General features: G+C 38.7%; 1 protein-coding gene across 2 annotated transcripts in view; it reads left to right on the top strand.

Annotated features, from left to right (window-relative positions):
- The window catches only part of LOC147161696 (mediator of RNA polymerase II transcription subunit 13-like), a 90,309-nt gene that overhangs the window by 41,295 nt on the left and 22,194 nt on the right, over positions 1–26,820 (top strand). For both annotated transcript variants that reach the window (XM_086095993.1, XM_086095991.1), the window contains exons 3-5: positions 13,894–13,978; positions 16,935–17,018; positions 25,787–25,932. In XM_086095993.1, coding sequence (XP_085952119.1) covers positions 13,894–13,978; positions 16,935–17,018; positions 25,787–25,932 — 315 coding nt within the window. The remainder of the gene's footprint in view (positions 1–13,893; positions 13,979–16,934; positions 17,019–25,786; positions 25,933–26,820) is intronic.

Here is a 26,820-nt window from a genome sequence, read left to right as displayed (position 1 = left end):
CGATTAGGAACGATTTTTGATTCAAAATGATTTGACTGACAATAATTTTTGCTTCAAATTATAGATGTTCAAGAAATCGTAATGATATACTCCAGTCTGACTCGCTAATGCTAATTAGTGCGCTTCTCGCGGCACTTTAATCACTCAAAAGAACATCTCCACGCTGCAAAAAAAAACAACTTTTATTGGAATAACTTGATCGTGACTTTTTCCTTCTACTCTCTAATATGGCTACAACTTAACAGTGTATCAGACTGCGTGGGACCACACTGCCCCTAAGTGGCCAAATTGGGTACAACATGAACAACGCTCCCAATAAAGGCACACACAAACAAAGGGAAGACAGTATAAGATAATTTAAATTAAATCGATTTTGGGACATTTAAAATCGATTCTGAATCGTACTAAATGAGAATCGCTATTCTTATTCTTTTGGGCACGCCCCTAATGAATATACCACAAGCATTTTACAGTGAATCCCATTTTATCGTGGGGAGTACAATCCAGAACCAACTGCAATATAGAGACATAAAAAAAAATATATATATATCTTTTTACTTTCCCAGACACATTGTAAACGCATATGAACTCAAAAAAATTACAATCAAATATTTTTAGAATATAATAACTTTACCAATTAGCCCGCATTATTAAACTACAAATTGTACTCTTGATGTCCTCTTGGGGTCGCCATCCTCACATTTGACACTATAATATCTTTAACTTTGAGTGTTTGTGGCTTTAAAAGATGGGCTCTGGCCCGGCAAATGGGATTGTATAGTTGGAGCTCAAGTTGGACACTGGCTGTTAGCTGGCTAGCCGTTAGCCAGTCCGTTTAAGGCTGAGTTGAGTGATTGATGCGTGTAAATTATTTTTTTTAATGTTTGTTCATTAAAGTGATTGAAAAAGTCGGCTGTGTCTATCCTTCAGCAAATACAATATGTTCTAACCAGCGATGGGAGGGTGGATTTAATTAGCTAGCATTGCTACGCTGTGTTAGCCATAGTAGTTTGCGTGTGAGTGTCTTGGCAGCTCTGTTTCTGAAAAATGCATTTGTGACTGTGGCTCTTCTTTCCCTCGTGTGAGGGCATTACAGAAAATAAACATACTATAAAAAACAAAAAGGTCATGTAAAAAAAACATAAAATAAAGGCGGAACTGTGATATGGCGAGGGAACACTGTAATATCATCAATTCCTTTTAATTTGCCACCACAACATGCTGCGGGTGCGCGAGGTCACATGACTGCTGATCTGCTCCGATCCGATCTGATCTGAGAACAGTACCATCAGATCATAAGCGCTGCGAGTGGCTGAGGAGACTCCAAGCAGATTCATCCCATGCTTGAATCCATCGCATCTTTTGGCCATGCCCGGGGAAAAGACAGGAGGGCTCTCCAGCCCCCTCCCGCTCATCTTTTCGGGGAGGGGCAGCAGCGTGTAGGTGAAGGAGAGAGAGAGAGAGAGAGAGAGAGAGCTCAGCTGTCAATCCGTGGCTGCCTCTCGCCGCTCCCCCCCTCTAGTGGCAGTTAGGGAGCCCTGTGGAGTCCCACTAAGCCCGTCAATGGCCGCCTTGCCTCCCACCTCGAGCCTCATTCACTTCTAATGAGGTGCTCAAGTGTCTGTGGCTTAACATGAGGGTCAACAGCGCAGAATTGAGACCTCTTGTTTTATTTATTATTTTTCATTAAACACCCATTTACACGGAGGAGGTTATGGTTCCAGGAAGTGGAATTGTTTGTTTGTAAAACTTGTTGATCTCTATTGTGTAAAGCCTAGTAGTGACCTTTCCCACAAATACTCGATACACTCTTAAAACTGTTGGGTCAAAAATTGGACCAACCGGCCAATATGGGTCCATTTGACCCACTTTTCTGGTTTGTTTTGTAGAAAACCCCTTTTTTTGTACACAACTAAACTCAAATGAAGCATTTTTTCGAAAAATAAAAACAAGCCCGCTCTAAAAACTCATTAAAACTAACTGAACTTAAAAAAAAGAAAAGAAAAGGGAAAATGAACTAACAATGAATTATGACAAATCCAAAACTACACTCTTTAAACTGCCAATTTGGGTCAAAAATGGATCGACCCACTACTTTGCTCAATCTGACCCAACATTTGACCCAACAAATTGAGCAACCCAGAAAGCTGGGTCACATTTATCCAAGTAGTGTATCGGTCAATTTTTGACAACCCATTTTTTTTAATACAAAACAAAGCAGTGTTGAAACATGAAAAATCAAACCCGCTCTAAGGTCGTGGGTTCAATCCCTGGCCGGCTCATACCAAAGACTATAAAAATGGGACCGATTGCCTCCCTGCTCGACACTTAGCATTAAGGGTTGTAATTGGGGTGTTAGTACACCCAATAACTGCTCCCTCAGGGGACGGGTCAAATGCGGAGAACAAATTCCGCCCCACTTAGGTAATCTAATTGAATTTAAAAAAAGCATAAGTCAAACTGAACTAAAAAACTAATGATAATGACAAATCCAAAGGTACACCGCTGGGTCAGAACTCACCCAATGTGTTGCTACTTGGCTGAAGCTGACCCAACATTTGCCCAAACAAGTTGGGTCAAATTTATCCAAGTAGTGGATTGGTCCATTTTTGACCCAATTTTAAGGTATCTGATATTTTGGGTGAGGGTCTTTCCATAAACATTTGATATTATTTTTACACTCCAGAAAAGGGAATTTTGTCAATACTAAACTACATTTACATTTACTCTAGTCACAACATTACTCAGATCTTTTTCCCATGGCAGCTACAAAGGACGAAACACGACGAGAATCAAAAGTAGCACGTCTGTATTTTGGCTCCACTCGAAAACAAACCTCAAACTTTGGCTTGCTGCTTTCCAATCCCGAGGAAGCTCAAGCCAAGTCGATTTAATTTTGTTTGTATTTTGTCAGGAACCTCCCGCGACATACGCTGTTGTTTTTTTTCCCCCCTCAGTATCGGAATCAACAGGCGGAGATCAGTGTTGAAGTTACGCCGGCTTGCTTAAGAGGCTAACCGTCGAGTGTTTTTCTTTTAGATGCTCGCTCGTTTTATTATCCGCCTTGACGTTACTCTTCATATTGCTCTCGTCTAAAGGGTTGGCGCGTTATGCACCGAGATGATCTTCAATGCCATAAAGGGAGCGATGCCACACGTTCTTTTGCGTTTGCCTCCCTCGCATCTTGATGGAATATTGAATAGTAAACTGTCAATAAAAGTTCAGCCGCAAGCGAGCAGACATTTTTACGCCGACTGAATCCGACGCGGAGAGGAAACGCGGGCGTGTTTTGGAGGAGAGGCAACATCATAAAAGAAAGGCATAAAACTCCCGACTATGAGGGTGATACACATTTTTATAATCTCTTCGGTTAAAGGTGGCACGCTAGGCAAATGAAGTTGAAAAGTGTCGAGACATTCAAAGGAGCAATAAACTAAGGCGCGCATAATTTTAATGGTGCCTAGTTGCTTGATGTCTTTATTAAAGCACATCTAAGGAATTCTTTTTTTTTTTTTTGCCTGTACAGTGGACCCCCACCATTCATCATGGCAGCACTATGCATCTAATATCCTGGTGCACAAACTGTTTAATTCTTTATATTCTATTTGTGTTGTTACTCTGCATTTTATGAAGTACAATGTTGGTGGTTATTTTCATTCAATGCCATTCAGCACTATAAAAATGGATTTGACGTCTATAGCCGTCAATGGCAGTGAATGAGTTAAAACCACTAAGTGTGTTTTTTTTTTGGGGGGGGGGGGCTTGAACAGATTAATTACATTTCCATTCATGCATCATTTTTTGTAGCTTATAGGTAATATATATATATATATACTAAAGTTATACTGAATCTGAATTAGGGATAGACCCGATATTGGACATTTTGACAAATATCGGTATCGGCCTTTATTATAATCTGACGGCCCGATATAAAGTCAATCTAAAACCATTTTAATCTCAGGGAACTATTTATTTAAATTTGCAGTTAACTTTATAAAAGATGCTGCTGACCATGGGAACCTTCTGAACCTTTTCTTTTTGTTTGACATTAAAACAAAGAAATTTGCAAGTTTAAGATTTCAGGTAGTTTTAAACTTGGGAAAAATACAAATTTACTGTCAAACTATACAGAGCTTTGGTATTTACTTGTTTACATTGGCATTTAACTGTTTAAGATGTACTGGTAACCTTCGGAGCTCCCTGAACATTTTGTTATAAATTTAAAAGCTTGTCTATTGTCTACAAAAAATTTTTTGAAAACATTTATACATTTTGAAAAGTCTGAAAAAATGTTCAATACACATTACAACAAGGAATAGAAAAAAACGAATATCGGCTCCAAATATCGGTTATCGGCCTCATTGACTCCGAATAATCTGCATTGGTATCTGCCCTTGTAAAAACCATATCGGTCTATCTCTAATCTGAATATCAACACTTTCCAGCAGTGAAATTTGATTTGGGCCTCTTTAATTCTTATATCATTTATTAAATGTCAGCGTGATTGAATCCAGAACGGCAGCTGTGATTTTGTGCAAGCGCAAAAGAGACGGCGGTGAGTTTCCAGACGACGTGCGAAAAAGCAGCTTCAGACACCACGTCCCGTTCATTTATTCATTACCGGAGACTTATGGGAGAACACTTGGCACTTTGCATCCATCCGCGCCGCATCCCAAACATCAAAACGATTCGCTTTTTATGCGTGTGTGTTTGTGTGTGTGTGTGTGTGTGTGAAGAGGCACAGTAAGTGACTGTCAAATTATGAGGGAGTGAATGGGGGAAAGTCAGTGTTGGCGTTGGTGCCTTGCCAACGCACAAACACACAAAAATAGAGTGGCCACACATTTGGCGCCATCTTTGCCTGCTGCTCCTCTCCAGTCGATTTAATTGCGCCGCCGAGTCGGCATTAACACTGTAAATATCCTCTGAATTATATATTTGTGCTGTCAACACGCTGTCACACTATCTCGCATGCTATCCCTGCAACTGTGATGCTTAATCAATTAAACAGTTTATCGCGTGCAATCTGTTCTCCGGCTCCGCTGAGATGATTATCTGTACATTTATTTTTTAATCTGTAAAAAAAAAAAAAGAAAGAAAAAAAAGTCCAACATCCTGTATTTGATCTGCGCACGAGACTAAGTGAATACTTGAGCTGTGCTGGTGGGGTTTTTATGTTTGCATTTTGTGTTTGTTTTCAATTATTGATTTTCCTCTTCACTGTACCCATGACAATTGCTTCTCTTCGATTATGTAATGAAATGGAGAGTGAAACATCATATTTCCAGCTCTTTGTGTCACTTTGTCTGTTCAGCCTTAATGAGTTCTTTATTATTTATATTATTAAGAGCCAGAGCCCGAATTGTTTTGTTGATTAATTTTTTGCTGGTGATAGACCGATATGTTTTTTTCAAGGCCGATACTGATACCAATTATTAGTAGTCAAGAGAGCTGATAACCGATATTTCAAGCCGATATTCATTTGCTGTAAAAGAGGAAATATTAGTGTAAAAAAACAAAACGTTTTCATTTTTATTTTAAGCATATAAATAATTGACAGATTTGTTTAAAATATTTAAAAAAAATTGTTTTCCAAAATGTCCAACTTAATTTCCTAATTTTATTTATTTTTAATAAAAAATAAATAAAAAATGTAGGGAGTTCGTCGTGTCAGCATCATTTTTTATAAAGTGGAAATTTAAATAAATCCGTAGAAAAGTTCCCTGTATCTCACTGAACGACAAATGTAGCTAATTTGAGGTTTTCGTCAAGGTTCGTAAAAGGTTTAAAAAAATCTTTAAAAAAAGTTGGGTCAAATGAATAACACACAAAGTAAACTGTTTTTTTGTCACTAAACAACCAGGTTTTTTTTCATTTGACTCAACTTTTTTGAAGTAAACGAATAAAAAGTTTGTACGACCCACACCCAAAAAATCGTGTCGTATAATCCACAAAGGTTTGTACATAACCCCCCAAAATTGTTTAATAATTTTGTAATTGATTTATCCTATGAAGCATTCATATTAATTTGTGTGATTGCAATGCCTTGACTTTAGTAAGGTTATAAAGACGGCCAATATGAAATGCTCACTAAAATTGAACTTGGCTTATTAATGTCGGACCCTGTAAATCATTTTACGTCACCCTGTAACAGTCACAAAAGTCCAACATATTGTATCAACCAGTTTTTCCACATCTGCTCAGATAGTTGTTGTTTTTTCTTTTCCCCCTACAACCCGAGTCAAATTCCCCCGCTGTCAAAGCCAAGAGAGGAAAGCAAAGTGCAGAGGAGTAACAAGGAGAAGTTGTACGAGTGAAGAGAGAGAGAGGGCGAGCGAGCGAGCTGGTCAGCCGCCCGCTTTTACTCTCCACTTTGACCTCGACGCTGCAGAGGTGAAGCTCTGCTGACTGCAACTTGACTCCGCCGGTTCAATACTCACTCTCGCCAAAACAAGACAACCATGAACTTTTTTGATCCTAACTCGTCTTTTTTTTTTGTTTGCTTTCGTTTTTAACGCACATGCCATCTTGTGTGTGTTTGCACAAGAGCTACACATTCTAAACACCTCCAGACACGGCCTACACAACCCCGGTGCCTTTTTTTTTTTTTTTTTTTTTTTGTGCCTGACTCACCCTCACAACTATGCAAGCAACTCCAGCTCAGTCACCTAATTGATTCCAGACTTCCCCCACAAGCCTTCACTCTCCATACGCGTCCTCCTGGACTTTCTGGGTCTCAATGCCGAGTTCATGTTTCCATTACATGCTTTCTAATGACTTTATGGAAACATGCTTGTCGGCATGCATTTATATATTTTTTCACAACACCAGCATCCAGCTTTTTTTTTTCTTCCTGTGTAGATTCTAAGTCACCCAGGTCAGTATAAATACAAATTAAATATTAGCGGAGCATTTATACCCCAAATATATATATATATATATATATATACCCCCAATGAGGATGTACTGTATAGCATGGGCGTGAGTTTACGTCAGCAGCGTGAACAAGCAAACATTGTGTAATGTTGGCGAGAGCCCAACGATCATGGCACTTTCCATCACAGCAGTGTATGAAGGTTTAAAAAAAAAAAAAAATATCCATAGGGTAAGAGCCAATACCGACCTTATTTGAACTCATTCACTGCCATTGACGGCTATAGACGTCAAAAATTCATTTGAACAATTTCTATTGGTTTAACTTTTTTTTCCCCCCACTTTTGTTAACAAGAGTATGAAAACTTATATATGTATATTTTAGAAATACAGATATAAAATGTGTGATTAGTTAAAAATTGTAATTTTTTTAAATCGTAATTAATCACGACTTCACTAGTTAACTCGCAATTAATCACACATTTTATATCAATAGAGGTAACAATAGAGGGAAAGTGTCTTTCGTGTGAAGGCAAAACAAGCTCAAGGGAAACACACAAATGTCGTATTTTTTTTCCCGACTCAAGAGTGAATACTCGTATTGGTATTGGTCTTAAAAAAAATGTTTTCAAACATTTTCCAACTTTGATGTATTTATTTACAATAATTTGTATTTGGTAATATTTTCCCCTTGAAAAAAGTGCTTCAATTAACCAAAAAACCAGTTAGTCCGTAAAATTGAGGTTCCATTCCGTTGCTATTGTGTGGCTTTGACAAACAGACACCAACATCTCAAGTGGTCATAAATTACTTCATGAGGTTGAAAACAAGTTTATTTTTTATTTTTTTGACACCGTGTACAACTTGTACTAATGCATTTAGAAACTTGGCAGCTACATCGCTGTGCTAGGCAGATTTTGCTCAAAAGGAAAGAAAGGTGCGTTTTTGAGAAACATCCTACATACATGTTATTACACATTTATTACACTGTTATTACATGCAAAATTCAGCTAGCGTCCTATCTCTGTGTCAGATTGTGTATGTGCGTGTAGATGAGCGTAAACACACACAACCCACTAACAATACACTGCTGGATAAATTCAACCTCATTAGAGTGTTGCTATATGCTATTGACCTTACCTGGCCTTATCATCATCATCATCACACTTGATGCTTATGTGAGGAAAATCGGAAAACACCTGGAGTCAACTGCAGTTATGCTAGATTGCAGTAAATCTGCATGGGCTTCAACACGAGTTGCTCAGACAGGCCTAGTTTGGGTTTTGGGGGAACGGGTCGGTCCTCGGGCTGCGGGCGCTATCGATCCGAGGCAAATGAACACGTGAGAGTTGGAGAAAGCGAAGGAAACGGGCGGGGAGAGGTCGCCTCATGTTGTCGCACCTTGGAGATCAATAGCGGCTTTGTTGGTTTGCTCGCTCGTGTGCTGCTTGGTGAGGGATTGCGCTCCCTAGTGGTGATGTAAAAGTTGGCGGAGGAAGAGGATGTGGCTAAGCTCACCTTGGATGGCTCCACAGTCATTCTCAATTTATGCAGCAATGTTATTAAAGTAATAAAGAATTGATCTGTTTTTTTTTCCAAATTAAAAAATTCTAATTTCTTTTGTTTTTATTTCACTCTTTAAAAGAAGAAGAAATGAAGGGAGACAGAAAGAAGTAACATTTTTATTATCTGCCCCTAATCATCACACAAAAAAGTAATCACACACAAAAGGAATGACAGCAAGCGGTCAAGACGCTTTCAATATAACAATTCTATAAAATAATTTAACAGCATGTCCTTGTGCTATATGTATTTTTCCTGTAATTGTGCTTTTATACATTTAAAAAAAAAAATACAGATAGACTGAGAAGATTTTGTTTTGCAATCCAGATTGTTCCACAAACTGACACCGTGAGTTGAACTACATCCTTATTTTTGTTTTGTTCTATATTTAGGTTTGGAAAAAATATCTGTTCCTCTTAATTTGTATTCACTTTCCCTTTTTTTAAATTTGATTTGCATGTTAATTGGTAAGATTTAACCATGGGCTATATACATTATTTTAAGGCGGTTAAACTCTATCAATTCATCACATTTGAAAGTTTTTAGTCATGTGGTCTCTATATCCACATCCAAAAACGACACAAAAAGCACGTTTCCGTAGAAACACTTAAGATCAATAACTGTATGTTATCCTTAACTCACTCACTGCCATTGACGGCAATAGACGTCAAAAATTCATTTTACCGTATTTTTCGCGAAAAAACTCGCAAATGTGACATTTTTAAAGTGGCAAATTTGCGAGATTTTTTTTTGTAAATTTGCAAATTTAAAGTGAGAAAAAAACAAAAAAATTTGCGAGTTTATCAAGTGGAAAAATTGCCACTTTATAAAGTGAGAAAAAAACTCGTACATTTGCGAGTTTATAAAGTGGCAAGTTTTATATCTGTTTTAAATGTACAATAAAAAACTTCTAGGTTTTCATACTCTTGACAAAATTGGAAAAAAAATGTTAAACTAATAGAAATAGTTCAAATGTCTATAGCCGTCAATGGCAGTGAATGAGTTAATTGTGATGTAAAGCATATTTTTGCAACTAGAAATCACAAATTGAGTCATATGTAATTATCATGTAATAAAACAGTTTGAATTTGCTCACTATTTGGCAAGTGTTAACCTGACACACTGTTATGTAAAAACTACCATTCACAATTGTCAGAACTAAGGGCGGTTTAGATATTATTTTCTTATTTTCCATCATCTATCATAACCATGACATCATCACAGTACATTATGTCGAGTATTTTCTTATTCAATTTAAGTTTGTAATTTGTTTTGTGTACAATGACTTTAGGTCCACAAAGTGTGCTTGAACATGTTTAAATGTATTTATAGCACACATAAAGTGTATATTGCGGATTTTCTCTTATGCTACAGTGGCCTTTTTATTTATTTATTTATTTTCATTTCCAATACCTACGTAGCAATCCATTTTTTGAAACGACTTTTTTTGTCTTGTTTCCTGTGATAATCAGTAAAAAGCCCAAATGACTTGAATCTAATTGCGAGAGTGCGTCTGATAACGCGCGGCCCATTTCCATTCTCCGGGGCGCACTGCAGTTGGCTGTAGCCGCCCGCGTGTGTGATGAATGACGGATCATGATGCATTAAAGCCCTATTGCACTCCGCTTGCACATTTGAGTCTCTGCAGCACGCTTTTCCCTCGGGACATCTGTTTTGCCTCCCCTGATTAACAGGCAGTAAATCTGAAAAATGTGGCGCTTAGTGACGCGCTGTTGCTACAGTGACAGTGGCGCCGTGTTTTCCTCCACTCGACATACTGTACGCAAGCTCTTCAACCGTTCGGTTGGACGCCGTCACCGAGCGTTGCGTTTGACTCGCTTTTCTTACGCAATTGATGTGCTGCTCACTCTAATGGGGATTGCGTATTTGTGTGCTCTAAATGTGTTCCGTTACTACTGTTGGGATCTGTGAAGGTTTTACGGCTGCTTTTCTTGGAGAGGAGCAGAGAAAATCTCACACTGACAGTAAAAAAAAAAGAAATGCTTTGACGCATTGAAATAAAAATACTCCTTTTTTTTTCTTTTTTTTTACAGAGATATGTTTGGATTAAAAGGTTGGATTTGGACTCGATTCCACAAAATATTAGTCGTTAGCTGCTCCTAAATTCATATTTAAAACAAACACACAAAAAAAATCCAATATTTTTCATTTTCCTTGGATTTTTTTTACCCCATTTTCCCATGAAAAACACTTTTATTTATTTATTTATTTATTTGCTTTGTTTTGACTCCCAATGCATTTCAATGGCCATCAATTATACACAGACTTGCTGCCCATGGTCCCAGGTCCATAACCTCCTCAAATAGTAGTGGTTGACTTTACTTAGTCATATATTTTTTATCCTCAGCATAGAATGACTCATAATAGTGCTGTACTTGTAGAGAGTAATTTATATGATATTGTGAATTCCACTTGCATTACAGGCAGGACATACATGCTGCAATATGATTGGCTGTTGCAAAGAGCGTGGGATTTATAATAATATTCAATGAGCAGTATATATAGAGTTTCAGCAGAGTAACAAGATGGCGTCTGTATGTCATGTGACGCTGTGATTGGTCACGCTGTGATTGGTCAACTGCTGGTCACATGACATATGGACGCCATCTTGTTACCCTGCTGAAACAGAGTTGGCCAAACTCTCTCTATATACGGCTCTGCATCTGTCTGTCTTATACTGCCTCCTGGTGGTTATGAAGAGCACAACAGAAGTTAATTAATGTAGTTTGACAAATTATTATTTTTATTATTATTATTCCTGGATGTTTTTATATTGTACATTATTATAAAGTGTTTTAGGGGTGAGGGTAAAACTAGAACGGATTAATGGCATTTTCATTTATTTTAATGGGAAAAGATGATTTGAAACACTGAACAGAGTTGAATAGATAACTCAAGAAAACTAAACATTATCACCACTAATGGCTGTCGTGGAACATAAATAAGCACAATTTATGCTAACTTTTTAACTTTTTAAAAAAATAGAAAAAGAACATTGTCAATTCTGTGAACATGAATTGCATTCGCTTTTGTTTCACTTTTGTTGCCTTTTGGTCCAGACGACTGAGAGAAGACATGTTTCAACCTTAAACAAAAAAAAAGAAAAAGGCCATCCTATGAGTCGGGTTCAGCAGTGGCGGGCTGCAAAGTTGTTCTTTTTAAGAGGTGTACAGAAAAAGAAGAAGAAGAAGAGATATCAGGAGAGCGCTGAGAGCTAATGAGCTGGATTTTGCCGGAGTCTTGGCATTCTGCTCATCTCGCTGCTGTGTTAGATAGAGCGAGCTGGCTCCAGCGAGCTTCCTGTCTGCGCCCTCAAGCAGGAGTAAATGAGGGCTGCGTGGTGGAGGGAGGGCCGGGGGGGGGGGGGGGGGGGGTCTGAAGAGGGAGGAGGAGGTTGGATTGGGTGTTGGAAGCAAAAGAACAGAGGAAGAAGAAGGAGGAGGTGGAGAAACAGGAGGAGGGAGCGCTGTTGAAATTGAATGCCAGGACGCCATGTTCTCGCCGCCTGCGTTTCCATGGCGACGGGGTAATTCTGGCGAGTAAGGAAATTTCATTCACCCCTGTTAAGAGGCAGAGGGGGAAAAAAAACAGAGATGAAAATATTAACCCAGCACAAGGACGGGAAGACACATGACATAAATCAGAGACGGAGAAGGAAGTAACCCCCCCCCCCCCCCACCCAACCCATGTGATCTTTCCATTCCTCTTTTCTGTGATGATGCTAGGGTTGTTTTGCCCCCCACCTCCCTACATGGCAACCCCGCCCCCCTACACGCAAACACAACACCCACCCTGCACACGCTCACTCCAGCAGCCCTGCAGGTATATGGCACAGAACAAAGACAAGCACTGTTAACTGGCCGCTGTTTATACGCGCTTGTGTGTGTGTGTGTGAGAGTGTGTGTTTATTTGGGAGCTTGTGCTGCAGTACAGTACCCCCCCCCCCCCCCCCACACACACACACCAGGGAGACTATCAAGAAAATTACAAATACATATCGGTTTATTTGTTTAAATAAAAGCAAGTATTTTTTTTAATTATATTTTTATTTAATTTTTTTTTAACCAAATTGGGTTATTTCTGGCCCAACTTTTTTTTTAGAATGCAAAGTACACCCTAAAAACTGTTGGGTTAAAAAATAACTCAATTTAGATTTAAAAAAAAACAACAACTTTTTTTTAAATAGACCGATCCAGTACTTGGGTCAATTTGAACCAAGATTACGAGTTGTATATCACAAAACAACAAAAAAAATGGGACATTTTGTATTAAGAAAAAAAAAAGTTGTTTTGTGTAAAACAACACATCAGTCTATTTTGATCCCAAATTGGGTTATTTTTTGACTGTTTTTACACTATAGGTAGCCAAGGAATAGCAAAGGAGCACTATACCCTCCCAAAAAGCGGCTCTGGGTGCAATGTTGTTTCGAAACATTTCGATGCACATTTGCCGTGCCTGTTAACAGGTCAAAGTGTTGCATGAGTTGGGTCAAAAATAATCCAATTCACTCTTAAAACTACTGGGTAAAAACAACCCAATTTGGGACTGACTCGCTAAACTTTAGGGTTAGTTTGACCCAAATTGTTGGGGTTGTATTACTCAAAGTTGGGTAAAAATTGACCCAAGTTAGTGGCTCGGTCCAAGTTTGGGTCAAAATGGATCCACTATTATTTGGGTCAAACCCAACTTTTTTCTGCACAAAACAATCCGAAAGATTGGGTAGTTATTTTTGTGTCAATTTCATCCAACATTTTGGTTGTTTTGCATAAAACAAGAATAGTTGGGTAAGTTTTTGGGGGGGTCAATTTGACCCAAACAATAGGGTTGTAAATAACACAGAAAGTTGGGTCAAATTGATCAAAGTTGGGAGTTACCCCTTTTTTCTTTTCTTTTTTACCCAAATTGGGTTATTTTTGACCCAACTGTTTCTAGAGCGTAGCTCACTTTCGTGTCAGCATTTTTTATAATTTTTTTTCCCAGGGCTGTTGGGACAGCGTTTACGAAAAGGGGGCCGGCCCGCAACCGGACATGCATGTGCAAGAACCTGAGCACGCGAGCGGCGCGTGCCTCCACCAAGGAACGCTCGCTTTTTTGGGCTAAGCGAGGTTGACAACTGCACTGGGCATGACTGGCCTGTCGCTGCAGCCAACCTGACACTTTCCCCCGCGCACACACACACACAGTGACATTGCATCACACAGTTCCAATCCCCGATTCTCGATATGATGCGGCGGTTTCCTCATCGGCACATGCAGCATGTGGTGACAGAGCACGCCATAAACAAGCGCGTGTTGTTTCTAATCCTCAAGCTGGCGTGCGCAGATGCTTTTCTGCCTCCGAAAACATCATTACTGTTGCCACCGAGAGGGATTATAAAACAGCGGGGGTAATAATGCTGTTTATTGAGATCTATAATTTGATGATTTTCTCTTTCAGTGGCTGAGGAGGGGCAGTGGGAGTGCGGACTGTCCTACGAGTGCCGGACTCTGCTGTTTAAGGCCGTACACAACCTGCTGGAAAGGTAACGAGCAAGTCAAGGACAAAAACGTACACGATGTCAATATTTTCCAGGCAAAAACGGAAGCACATTGGGGAACCTGTTTGCAAATTCAATTTTCTCAGAGAAATTCATGCACAATTCAATACTGTAAATACGTTTAATTTTTTATTTCTTATGTTTCATTGGAATAAATAAATAAATATAAAAAAGATATATTATGGTACCAGATCAAGTTTTTCTTGTGAGTTCATATTAAAATTATGGAAGTAAATACAAATCCACTACATGAAATTCTCGTCGGCCTCTGAGGTCAATTTTGAAAGATATTTGAAGTGCGTCCCCAAACAAAAGTGATAAAAGAAATAATTAAAAAGTCACCATTAGACAACTTCGTTTGCCTTCTGGCATCCTTACCTCACTGAAATTAATAATCTGAGCACTGAATCATTTGCTCAAGTACCCAAAGCTCTCCTTTCTGAGCCAGAGCCATCTGTTAAATGAAGCAGCACATATTTGCTCTCTATTAAGTGAAGCATCAGCGATCATCATAGGGGGCAGACGGAATTAACCTTCCTATTACCTTGAAGCTAACTCCTTTTATTGCTAGCTGTTTCCGCACCTTCTCTTTCGCGACGGGATAAACTTTGTCGCCGGGCGCTGATTTTCTTTTCGCTCCGCTCGAATCAGCATAAATTTGAGTCAAGTGGGTCTTATTCAAACAATCACAAGCAAAGCAATTAGGAACAATTTAATAACGTGTGCAAACTGCAACCGAGCAACGATCGGGACCATTAAAAAAGGTCTTGGCAGACTTGTAATTGTTTGACTACATTAGCCAGCTGAAGCTCGAGGATTTGTAAAGTTATCGCGCTAAATAACCCAATTTGGGTCAAAAAAGGACTGACCCAAATGCTTGGGTTAATCGTTTAAACCAAAAAGATGGGTCAAATGAAAAACACACAAAGCAACCCCCAAAAAATGGGTTTTGGGTTATTCTTTTGACCCAACTTTTTGGTTTACATGCATAACCCAAAATGTTGGGTTGGGCTGCCCAAAAAAAAGAAGGGAAAAAAAGAGAAGGTTTTTTAGTGCGTTACTCAGTCGACCAACTTTTTGGGGTTTACACAGTAAATAATAAACCCAAAACATTGGGTCGATTCCCGCTAGATGAGTTGTTTTGTGAGTTATTCATTTGACTCAACTTTTTGGTTTGAATAAGTAAATCAAAACGCTGGATCGGTCGCTTTTTGACCCAATTTGGATTATCTTTGACCCACATTCCTGTATTTCATGCCAAACCCAAAAATGTTGGGTCAGTCCCCCCAAATTTGAGTTGTTTTGTTAGAAAAAAAAATTATAATTAAAAAAAAGAAGGGTTGTTTTGTGGGTTATTCATTTGAACCATCTCTTTGTTTAAATAAATGAACCAAAATGTGGGTTGGTCACTTTTTGACCCAATGTGGGTTATTTTTTAGTTTTCTCAACATTTTAAAACAAGATACATACAATACTGACAATCATACAAATTTTAATTAATGACGAATAATTTCAAACAAAAAAAAAATTCCTCAGTAATTACCCTCTGTTGTGGGCTGCTTGGAACACGTTTAGGGCTGACAATTGAAAATGTTGCGATGAGTACACAGTCGGGCCTTACTTGAACAGACGCGCAGTATCTACAACGGAAGCACAGCGCATTTTTACGTTGCCAAGTGCAGTCTATAAAGCAACGGTGTAAATCTTTGGCCCGGGTCACAGGATCCAGTTTGGAATTCCCTGGCGCCGGCACACAGAGTACAAGTCAAGACCGTGGAGAAGGTCACCGAAGGGAGTTGAAAAGGAGGATAGAAAATGATAGTGAGCATAGCAACTCTGTTCGATAGCATCAAAAGCTTCTGATGGAAGAGAAGATTCCGGAAGTCGACTTTGAGGCTGCATTTCTGTGAAACTGTGATAAAGGAAGCATTTTCTTCTGAATGCATTTGCAAACCCGTTACAGGGCACTTGTTGACACTAACATGTTGTTCCGTGCGTTTTACTGTTCCACTCAACTTTACCGGTTCCTCATTTCGTAAAACCGTAAAAATAAAACACACTGGCTCTTTCTTGCCACTGACGTTTCTATTAGAGGGCCTGCTGGTAAGAAAGATTTAACTTAGAGCGGAGCGTTGTTTGAAAAGAAAAAAGAAGATAGAACATTAAAAATGACCATCCAGTTAAACTCAACATAAAAAAATAACTCAAACACTGCTCAAATTTGGCATGAAACTGTTGAAGGTACATGAAGCACTTTATATGAAATAAAATAGTAACAAAAAAACCTGTAAAGTGTAAAAAATGTATACAAATATTTATGAAATTAGAGAGAGAGAGACTATTTTACATCGTGTGCAATACAATTAAAGTACAGTTCGATTTTGATGTGGAACGATTCAGTTTGATTCAGTGGGATTCCGATTCGACTCTACGTGCATCTCATTTCCAGAGGGTACCACCAGGTCATACATTGTCACATGGCCTACAATACAAGCATAGAAACCATTTTGGACAGATCAGACCTTCTTCCGCATCCATCACAAAAGGCTCTACTTCTGGTACTATCCAGTAAGTAGTGCAACTGAGAAAATGCCGTCTCCTGTGTTGGTTGTTAATTATGAGTATAGTGAGCTTTAAAGATCAACAAAATGGTTGCCGTTGCCATAAAAATTAACGCGTGTTAATTAAGATTCATCTCTCCAATAAAAGACGATTCGATACGCATCTCAGTATATTTTAAAGTGGGATGATTTGGCGCCATCTTGTGTCATCTGGGTGTTTCAAAAAAAAGAGCAGAAGAAATTTGCGATTCATGAACCGCGACTATGCAGTGGAGTAATCTATTTTGGCATCCTTGATGATGATGATGATGATGATGATGATGATGCTGATGATGATGATGATGACGGTGACGTGAGGTCCGTTCTTCTCGCCGCTGCAGATGTCTAATGGACAAAGGCTTCGTGCGAGTCGGCAAGTGGTTCTTCAAGCCGCACCAACTGCAGGAAAAGTCTCTGGGCAGCAGGTGAGTGGAATCCACTCAACGGCGCGTTCCGCCCGCTCGCGCGCGCGCGCTACATTGTCAGACGGCGTCTTAAGAGAGTGTCACAGCTAGCGGGGAAACATCCTTCATGTGCTTTTGTCCGGTGCGGTCGTCCTCGGGGCGATATCAGCCTGCCCCCGCAGTGGGAGGCTATTAAAAGGTAGAAGGGTTCATGTTCGCTGGAGTGGAGTGTGCTTTTATGTGTGTGTGAGCGAGTTGACTCGCATCTGAGCACAATTAGACAACTGTTTGCTCCTCCTACTGGGCAGGCGCAAAGTAAAGCATGCAGGGAAGTCAGTTTTTTGGGCCCAAAGTAGAAAGTAGTGTTTTTGTTTAGTTGTAATAAGGGCTGTTTTAACTCTTTAAAATCTTCCACTTAGGGCAGAAGACACAATATTTCCACTATGCACTAATAATCTGTCATGTGTGCTGAGAGAAAAATATGAAAAAAAAAGCAGCCAATGCACGTGTAAAGGATGTCAAGCAACTATACAACAATAAATGCAGTTTTTGTGTACATTTTTGTGTAAGGTATAAGAGTGCCTTGGGAAAAAATAAATAATATATATATATATATATTAGTGGTCTCAGGCGATTAAATATTTTAATCGTAATTAATTGCATGACTTCAATAGTTAACTCACGATTAATCACTAATTTTATATCTGTTCTAAATGTACAATAAAAAAAAATTCACACTCTTGTTGACATAAATGTGGAAACAAGTGTTCAACTAATGGAAGTATGGCTGCATCTTATAGTCATTGATACAAGAATTTCATAATAATTCATAAAATTGAGTTCAAACTGAAAGAGTTTTTTCTGCCACTAGATGGCATAATTTCATTTGTAAGACGGTGACAGCTCAGTGCATTTCTCTTTTCATATTAAGTGCTATCTAATCTTTAACGTGAAATTTTGCACGTTTTTAAAATAGTAAACCCCAGTCTCCACAAATATATGCATTATTATTAAATGTATTACTGCTCAATTTTGATGTGGACGTGTCAACATTAACGTACTAATTTTGACACCCCCAATAAATAAATGATATATATATATATTAGGGCTGTCAAACGATAACATTTTTAAAACTAATAATTGCACAAAATTCCGTAATTAATTGCAATAACCACTTTTTTTTTTTTGCTACTATTTTCTAAGATTGTAACGGATCTTTGCTTGAGTAAAATCTTGGACTTAATGTAAAATCATCACCTCGAAGGTATATTAAGATTCAATTCATACTGCGCTGCGTGTGCACATGGCACATCACTAACAAAACATTTGCCTCAAGTCCAGTCAAGTTTATTGATAATAGCCCTTAATCGCAAAAATAGTCTCGAAGGGCTTTACATGCCCACAGTTGTCAAATATTAACAACATCCCTTAGTCGAACCGCAAGAGGAAAAAAACAAAACAAACATTAGTGGATAAATAAGAAACCTTGAGTAGTCCCCCCCTCAATATGACCAAGGTTATGCCAATGTTGTCTGTGTTGCTGTTGGTGTCCCGATAGTTTTGCCTGTTCTTTATTTCCACAGTATCAGTGAGAATGTGTCAATATCCGATGCATATATGGCGATTGAGTTCAGTGTACGTGTGGGAGATTTCTATATCTCTGTTTGTATATGTTGTCATATGGTATGGAGCACCCCCCACCAACCCCCCCGTCCTTGCCTCACGCTGAGCCACTGTTGCCTCTTTGAATTATTGAGCATCCTGCAAAGATGGAGAAGGCGCAACATCGCTGCTGCTTTCAATGTCCCAAAAACAAACAGGCTTTTGTGGATGACACTTCTTTTGAAAGCATTTCTTGCACTTCTCATGCACACGCACTCCACACGTGCGTCATTCCATCCTGCTTTTCCACAATAGTATTGCAGCAGCCTGAGGAATCCCCCCCCCCCCCCACACACACACACATCAGTGCCCCCCTCTCCTTACGCCACGAGGGAGCATTGCTCAGTTGATGTCATGTGACCTCCCGCCTCAGCTGTAACCAGCTCCTTTGTTTCCTCTGCACCTCCACTCCGTCCGTGCCTTTAATCCCCAACAGGGGGCGTCGATAACAGCGCGCCATCATCATCGCCCGACACCCCCCCCCCCCCCCCCTCCTTCCGCCTTTGTCAAGCTTCCCCGGTGTTTATCTCGCGCGTGTCCCCGGGGCCATAGTGGTGGAGAAGAGTGGCGCATCCAGGAGAGAATTCCAAATCCTCCTCCCTCTGCTGTCTTTGTGTCGGAATGAGGAGGAAGCTCTATGGGTTGGTAGTGAATTGCATCAGATGCTTAAAAAAAAAAAAAAAAAAAAAAGGAGGGGGGGGGTGTTACTGGGAGGAAGAGGAAGGGGGTGCTGGAGTGATGGTCATAAATTAATCATTACTACAGACGGCTGAATTGATGCATTACGGTCTGTCTCTCTCATTAGTTCAGTCAGTTGTATGCATGCCAACGACAATGCAATGTAAATCTATAGGCGCTCTCATTTGAATTTGTGCTCATATACAGTACAGCATATTAGATTCATATTTTCAAGCAAAAAAATACAAATCATTTAAAAAAAAATCCCCCAGGGACTGACCATCCTGGGTGAAGTTGTATTATCTCCTTAACAATACTTCATACTGAATAAATAGCACACAGATGCTACGCTCTCCTCAGGTGACATTGAGCTATTAGCCGTCGTCTTGGCAACAGACACTTGGTGCCCGGCCACATCCCAAGGTCACGCAATAGCCAAGCAGATGGGAAACATTTTTGTACCATTATATATTGTAGATGTTATTATTTTACAAGCAGATTCTTTTTGTATGACTTTGAGTGTTTATTAAGTGTGCAGTTTGATTCGTTCTCTTTTTCGGGGCATTCCGGTGAGCAGGTGCAATCATTCTCAAAATGGTTGGAGAAATGTGCTGCAAAGCTTGTTTGTTATCTGAAAAACTAGAAGAAAAAAAAAGCAGAACATATTTTGGAAAAAAGTGTTTTGCTTTTTCTATCAGCAGATCAGAAAAAAATTGTGAATTAAAGATTTAATTTTTAGGGTTTAGGCTGACATCGTTGTGGTACTTTTTCAATTTCATATTTTTTTCACAGTTAGGTCCCCATGAGGTCTGTTATTATTAATTATTTAATTATTTAATTAATTTATTATTATTATTATTTTACAAATTATTATTTATTTATTTAGTTTACAAATTATTAACCAATAATTGACTTGTTTCAATAAAAATGCCAAGTTTTAATGTTTCGGTCCAGAAGGAACTGATCAGGCTCGAAGGTATGTTTGAGGGCAGATTCATTTCCACTGTCACTGTTACACTGATTAGTAAGTTCGTTGTTTTGTAGCCAGTCGTTAAAAGTCTTTTCTCACAGCCGAGAAGGCTTTTTGTTGTTGTTGTGGTTTTGGAAATGCAAAAATGTCACCTGACAGCGATGATATACGCTACGCTGACAAATGTCATTAGGCCATTAAAGACGTCGAGACATTAGGAAAACCCTTGCTAATGGTAAACAGTGCACAATTAATTGGACTGTAAATGTGGTTCGTCATGCAAATGCGCATTCCATCCATCAGGAGAGATGTACGCGCGCTGACAGAATTTGCAATTAAAGTTGTCGTTGGGAGCCAATCGTTTGCGTCGCGGCCAATTTATTTTGAAGCCTTCTTGTTAAATACGCCGTTTATTGACGCGCTACCAACATGTTGTACTACACGTGTACCGGGGCCTTCCCCGGAGAGGTAGAACACAAACAACACCATATTCCGCAGATGTCTGGTATCATTCTTACATTAGCAGGTAAACCCCAGCGAGAGGCTGAAATAAAACCGAGGATCAATGGAGGCGATGGCGACTCATCAGAGTCAACAACGAATGATTTGTACTTCAATTACCGCACAGGATAGAAAAGTTGCTTTGCTGTTGTTAAAACCACGGCGGCAACTCATTATTGGCGGCAATTTGTTTTGCCTGGCATCTTATCACAATTACTATGTGATTAAATCCAATTTTCCCCACTTGAACAAAATCACATACAGCGGTGTTTTGACTTGAGATATGATCATTAAACTGATTTGGAAAGAGACATCGAACTGTTTAATGTCACTCCAAGCTGAAGTTTACTGTCACGCGAAACATAAAACAAAACACGTATATTTAAAACAACATAGCCTTATGAAAAAGTCCGCTTAGCTTAATGCTAACAAACAATGCAAAATGTCATTGACATGCTAACAATTTTAGAAGCAACAGATATTTAACACAAAATGGTGAACAATATAATTTAACAATACTCGCAGCCATATATTATTTGCTTTACATAAAAATGCCTCATTTTACAGCATCCTAGTAAGTAACTAACAGTAATAGTAGTAGTAGTAAAAGAAGTGTGTTCTTCTTCTACATGTAGAAAATGCATCCATCACACTGTAGCCTTTCAACTAGTGCTTCTTATTGCACCATTTGCATTTCATTCTGTCCTCTTTAATCCGACAATGCTACATGCTAATGTGATATGTATGTCAAACATGTCGGAACCTCGCTGGAGCCCCCCCCCCCCCCCCCCGCTGTTTGCCACATAAACTGCTCAGCTTTTCCTCATTGGTCTCAGCCAGTGATGTTCCAATACTCGTGTATGTGTCACTTTCACTGTACTCACAACATGAAGCGAGCTTATCTGCATATTCATAGCGTAGTAAAGAGCTCTCTTCATGCCCACGTGCAATTGATCATACGTATGTGCACAATGGCCACTTTATTAGGTACAACTGCTGATGAGATCCAACACGAGAACTGAAATAGCTTGATGGATAAACAGACAGAAAGGTTGATTGGTATGAAGGAGTAATAAGGCTACGCTGGGGGGGGATACAGCATGAGATTAAAATCATAATTTTATGCGAATAAAGTTGCATATTTTTTATTTTTAAAAGTCAAATTTCCAAGATTTTTTTTTTTTTAAAGTTGCATATTCTTGAAGGAAAAATAGGTAAAGTTAAAAATCTTATGAGAATGAAACAGCCTTTTTTTTTCTTTTTCGTAGAAAATAAGTTTTTTTAGGCTAAATAATTTTTCATAAAAGAAATATCTTTGAGAAAATAACAGAAAAAAGTTCCATACTTTGTACATGGGAAAAATAAATAAAATAAAATAAAATAATTTCAAGATTAAAATGGTAATCTTGCGACAACAAAAATGCATTGTTTTAAGGTAAAAATATTTGTGAGAAAAATGTTTTAAATTTTTTTTATTTCCTGAGAATTGTAGTCATATTAATTTGATTAAAAGTCATTTTCCATGAAAGAAGTAATTTTTTGAGAAAATCGCATACAAAATAATAGTTTCGAGAAAAAGTTCCATACTTACAAGATGAACAAAAAAAGGTTTTCCAGATTAGATCTTGCAATAAAACAGTGATGCATTGATTTAAGGAAAAAAATATAATACAATTTGGGAGACAAACGTTTTAGATTTTTGAGTTGAAAGTCATTCTAAAAAAAATTTTTTTTAGTAAAAAAAAGAAAGAAAGAAAAAGTCATGAAAAAAGTTTTACTTTTTTTATTTAATTAAATGTTGCATATGTTCGAGATAAAAAGTTAAATATGCTATATAATAAATATATGAATTTATAAATGTAATAATATATGATATTGATGAATGACGGTTATCCCAACCAGCAGATTAGGACATTGATGTGAATGTGCTAATAATCCAGACACATCATCTCCAAAATAGCCACGTATTCTCAAGACAGCAAATGCTAATAATGTTCCAATTTGATCAATATTGTCGCAGAGGTACAGAGTTGTTGTTTTTTTTTTTTGTAGTATTGAGCCTGTTTCTCCTTGTTTGCAATAAAGTCCTTTTGACTGAGATGCTCAACGAAAGCAATTGATATAAAAGCACGGTTCTGTTCTGATGGAGATTCTGCTTGACATTGCTTGAATTCTTTCAGCGGAAAGTTACGCTGAGTTGCTAAAAGTCTGATTTCATTGATATGTGTTAAGCAATTGCAGCCAAGTGTGTGTGCGTGTGTGTGTGTGTGCGTCTCTGAATTATTCACTCGCAGCACTTTCTCTCAGGCTGGCTTTTGCTCTCACTCTATATTTCAAACTGTATGTTTTTTTTTTTTGTGTGTGTGCCTGCGCCTGCCTTGCAGCTTTTGCTCTTCATCTCGTGCATTCGCTTAATTTTTCAACCACCACGGGTTCTTCTCTTTCTCTCTTTTTATATCTAAAATGAAGGCCCTTCTTCCTGTCTTTCCTCATCACCCTCTTTATTCAGCACGCTCCTCCCCTTCGGTCTTCAGCTGTGAGGATCACTCTTCATTTATGAGTTCCATTTTGCACATCATGTTTACTACTGTTTACACACACACACACACACACGCACACACTCACGCACACACATGCTGGGTCCCAGAGGATTGCAAGAAGTGCTGTGTATCCACATACTCACACCAGCTTACGGTGCAGGAAAATGCCCTTTGCTAAAGGACATGTACGTACGTGCGTTTCTAGAACATATGGCCTGAAATTCATATCCTCATATAGAATGTATCCCTTCCCAGCAATGGTGAATTTCAGTTGCTGTCCACTGTTCCAGTTAAACTTCTGATAAAAGTGCATTTATACCATCTAAGCGCTTATTCTGGTCTTTCGTTGCACATTAGCTTAGCGGTTAGCGTGGCTTCTTCTTATGGTTATCTCATCTCGCTGGTTGTGTCGTGCAGTTATTTCAATACTTGTCGGAAGTGTTGCTTATTCGCCGCCGTGGAGGCGAGATAAGTGATTTAGAGGAGCGGCTCTGGACCCTTAATTTAGCCGCGCTAGCTGGTGCGGCGCAAGTGCGGCTCGGCACATATCGTTCATACGGACGGATGGCAGCTCCGGTCAGACGTGGCTGATGATGTCATCAGCAAGCGTTTTGCTCGGTAGCGTTCACATTTTTATTGTGTTTTTTGAATATATCGATCAGCATCGCGACTTACAGGTGCCAAACTGCTGCTAAAGCCTTGCTACAATTATTTACCGACTATTAAGCAAAATTATTAAAATTATTAGATTTAAGATGTGTTTTTTTTTTTTTTATGGTAGTAACAGTTTTGACACAAAATTTACATTTGTTTTGCCTTTTGTTGCCTTACTATATCTAAGAGGTAGTAACCATGGGAATGATGCGTTCACAGTTTGTGGATTCACTGTTACAACTGTAGCTATGTGGACCGCAATGAAAACAAGTTTGACACCAGTGATTGCAGCGCATGTTGTGTTTAATTATGCCTTTTATTATTGCCGCGTCAACAGTGTAAAGAGAGCTAACGAGGCAATTTTCACACATTACGTTTTGGCCGGGGCAATTATTTCACACTCGGCGATGACGAAGTGCAAGATGTGTACCTGAAAGATAACATAGCTTGGGTTTGACTGGCATTGTCGGAGGATTCGTTTCAAAATAGATGCTCTTTTTATTACTATGCTTACAAGTATTTTCTAACATCAACTAAAAATAAATTATATATATATATATATATATATATGTGTGTGTGTGTATCAATTAATTTGAGTTAATTAGTTAATAATAGTTAGTTAATAATGAGTCAATTAGTCAATGAATCATTGCACGCCAAGTAGAAGTATCCTTACTTTATAAAGAAAAAAAACAAAATTTTGTAGATAATATTAAATAATAATAACGATAATAATAATAATATTTTTTGTTAGAAATACCATCTAGATGTTGTTAAAATAAAGGTTAGGAAATCCTGCAATGCATTATTTTTTTTTGGGTTTCTCTGCACCAGAACTTCACATCCAGTCTGGGCCTCCCTTCCCTTTGGGTGCACCCAGCGCCATCTGGAGGCCATTTTAGTACAGTATTTAACGACTGACCCTTCAGCTCGGCCCATTAAAGGCAGAACCGGCCTTTTTCTTTTATTGAATATGATGACCCATTATTGCACCAACGGAGGTCCGGCGCCTTGGGGGCCAAAGGAGATATTGCATGGGCAGCAGGGTAATCACAAGGAGATCGCGCTACCTGCTGACTTTATTGTCATCTTGATGTATATAAGCGAGGTTATAAGGAGCTTTATAGATTAAAAATATACATCACAGAAGCCTCGGTGGCGGTTAATGGCGCGCAGGCCACCCGCCGCTATGCAGATTGCAATAAGTCCCAAATTATTACTCGCCTGTGATTAAAAATAAATAAGTATAACATGATGGACGGTCCGAGGCGGTGTAATAAAGAGATAAACGCGCCGTGCGAACAATCAGTCATAAAACAAATGAGGATTCATACCTGCAATAAGATGGCCGTGCGAGGACGATGATGGTTGCGAGTGGCGCGAAGGCTGGACGGGACGGCCCACGAGCTCTTGAAGAGGTCAAACGGCCACGCTGTAGAAGAGATTATTTACCGGCTTTGTTTTGGGGTTGATTAGGTAGTGAACTGGTGAATTGATTCTCAATTCGTCAACTATATTTTTAAAACATTTAAAAAGAGCTAATTGTATGATTTGAGGCACGCCGAGGTTCTTCTCGGCCAGGAACTGTCAGATGCTCAGAGCGTTGTGAGCAGGCGCGCACGGAAGGGGGAACTCGTAATGTGGGGTTGAAATATCTCGTTTGTGACACTGTCCTCTTAATTGCGAATGATTTGAAGACGTCACGTGAAAACGTCGCCCACCTTCCCGTTGCCCTCCTTTCGGCTCTCATGAAAGAAACTCGTGTGATCTTTTGTCTCCCCTAGTGAGCACCTATCGTGTTCCTTCTCCTTCTTCCTGCACGGGGAGAGCAACGTGTGCACCAGCGTGGAGATCGCCCAGCACCAGCCGGCGTACCACATCACGGAACAGCACATCCGCCTGGCGCACGCCTCCGTCATGCCAATACAAGGTAATGCACACAACATATACATGACACAAGTGACAGGGATATTCGACTTTCGGGTGCAATTTCAGGATGACTAGAAAATGCACTAGAACCTTTACAGGTGAAATCAATTTTTGTTATCCAAAACTATTCTATGTTTTTTTTTTTTGGGCACCAAAAAGTGTTACTTCATGAAAATTCCACTTCTTTGTCTTTTTTTCACTCATCCAGTCTTTTTGTAACCTGTGAATGTCTTAATTGTAATAATAAAGACACATGGAATTGAATTGAATGAAAGCAAAGTGGCCAAAAAGCGGCTTAAAGTCTTAAAATTCAGTTTTCATGAACCCAAATTTAATATATATTTTTAAATTTACTTCAATAAAAAAATAATTAAATTAAATTACATTTGTAATTCATTCACTGCCATTGACGGCTATAGAAGTCAAAAATTAATTTGAACTATTTCTATTAGTTTAATTTTTTTCCACTTTTGTTAACAAGAGTATTTTTTATTGTACATTTAGAACAGATGTAAAATTTGTGATTAATCGTGAGTTAACTATTGAAGTCATGCAGTTAATTACCATCAACAATTTAAATTGCCTGACACGATTTAAAGAAACGAAAAAGATGATTAAAAATTAGGGGCATCAGGCGATTTAAATTTTAGTCGTAATTAATCGCATGACTTCACTACTTAACTCACGATTAATCACACATTTTATATCTGTTCTAAATGTACAATAAAAAAATATAGGTTTTCATGCTCTTGTTAACAAAAGTGGAAAAAAAGAAACTAATAGAAATTTCAAGAATTTTTGACGTATATAGCCGTCAATGGCAGTGAATGAGTTAAGCAAATTTATATATATATATAATAATATTAAAATTAGAGGAGACTGCACCATG

This window comes from Leptonotus elevatus, chromosome 15 (assembly GCF_054856555.1).
Source record: "Leptonotus elevatus isolate MCC_2025b chromosome 15, RoL_Lele_1.0, whole genome shotgun sequence".
Taxonomy (NCBI): Eukaryota; Metazoa; Chordata; class Actinopteri; order Syngnathiformes; family Syngnathidae; genus Leptonotus; species Leptonotus elevatus.
The sequence above is the reverse complement of the archived record's forward strand: the minus strand, read 5'-3'. Positions and strand labels throughout refer to the sequence as shown.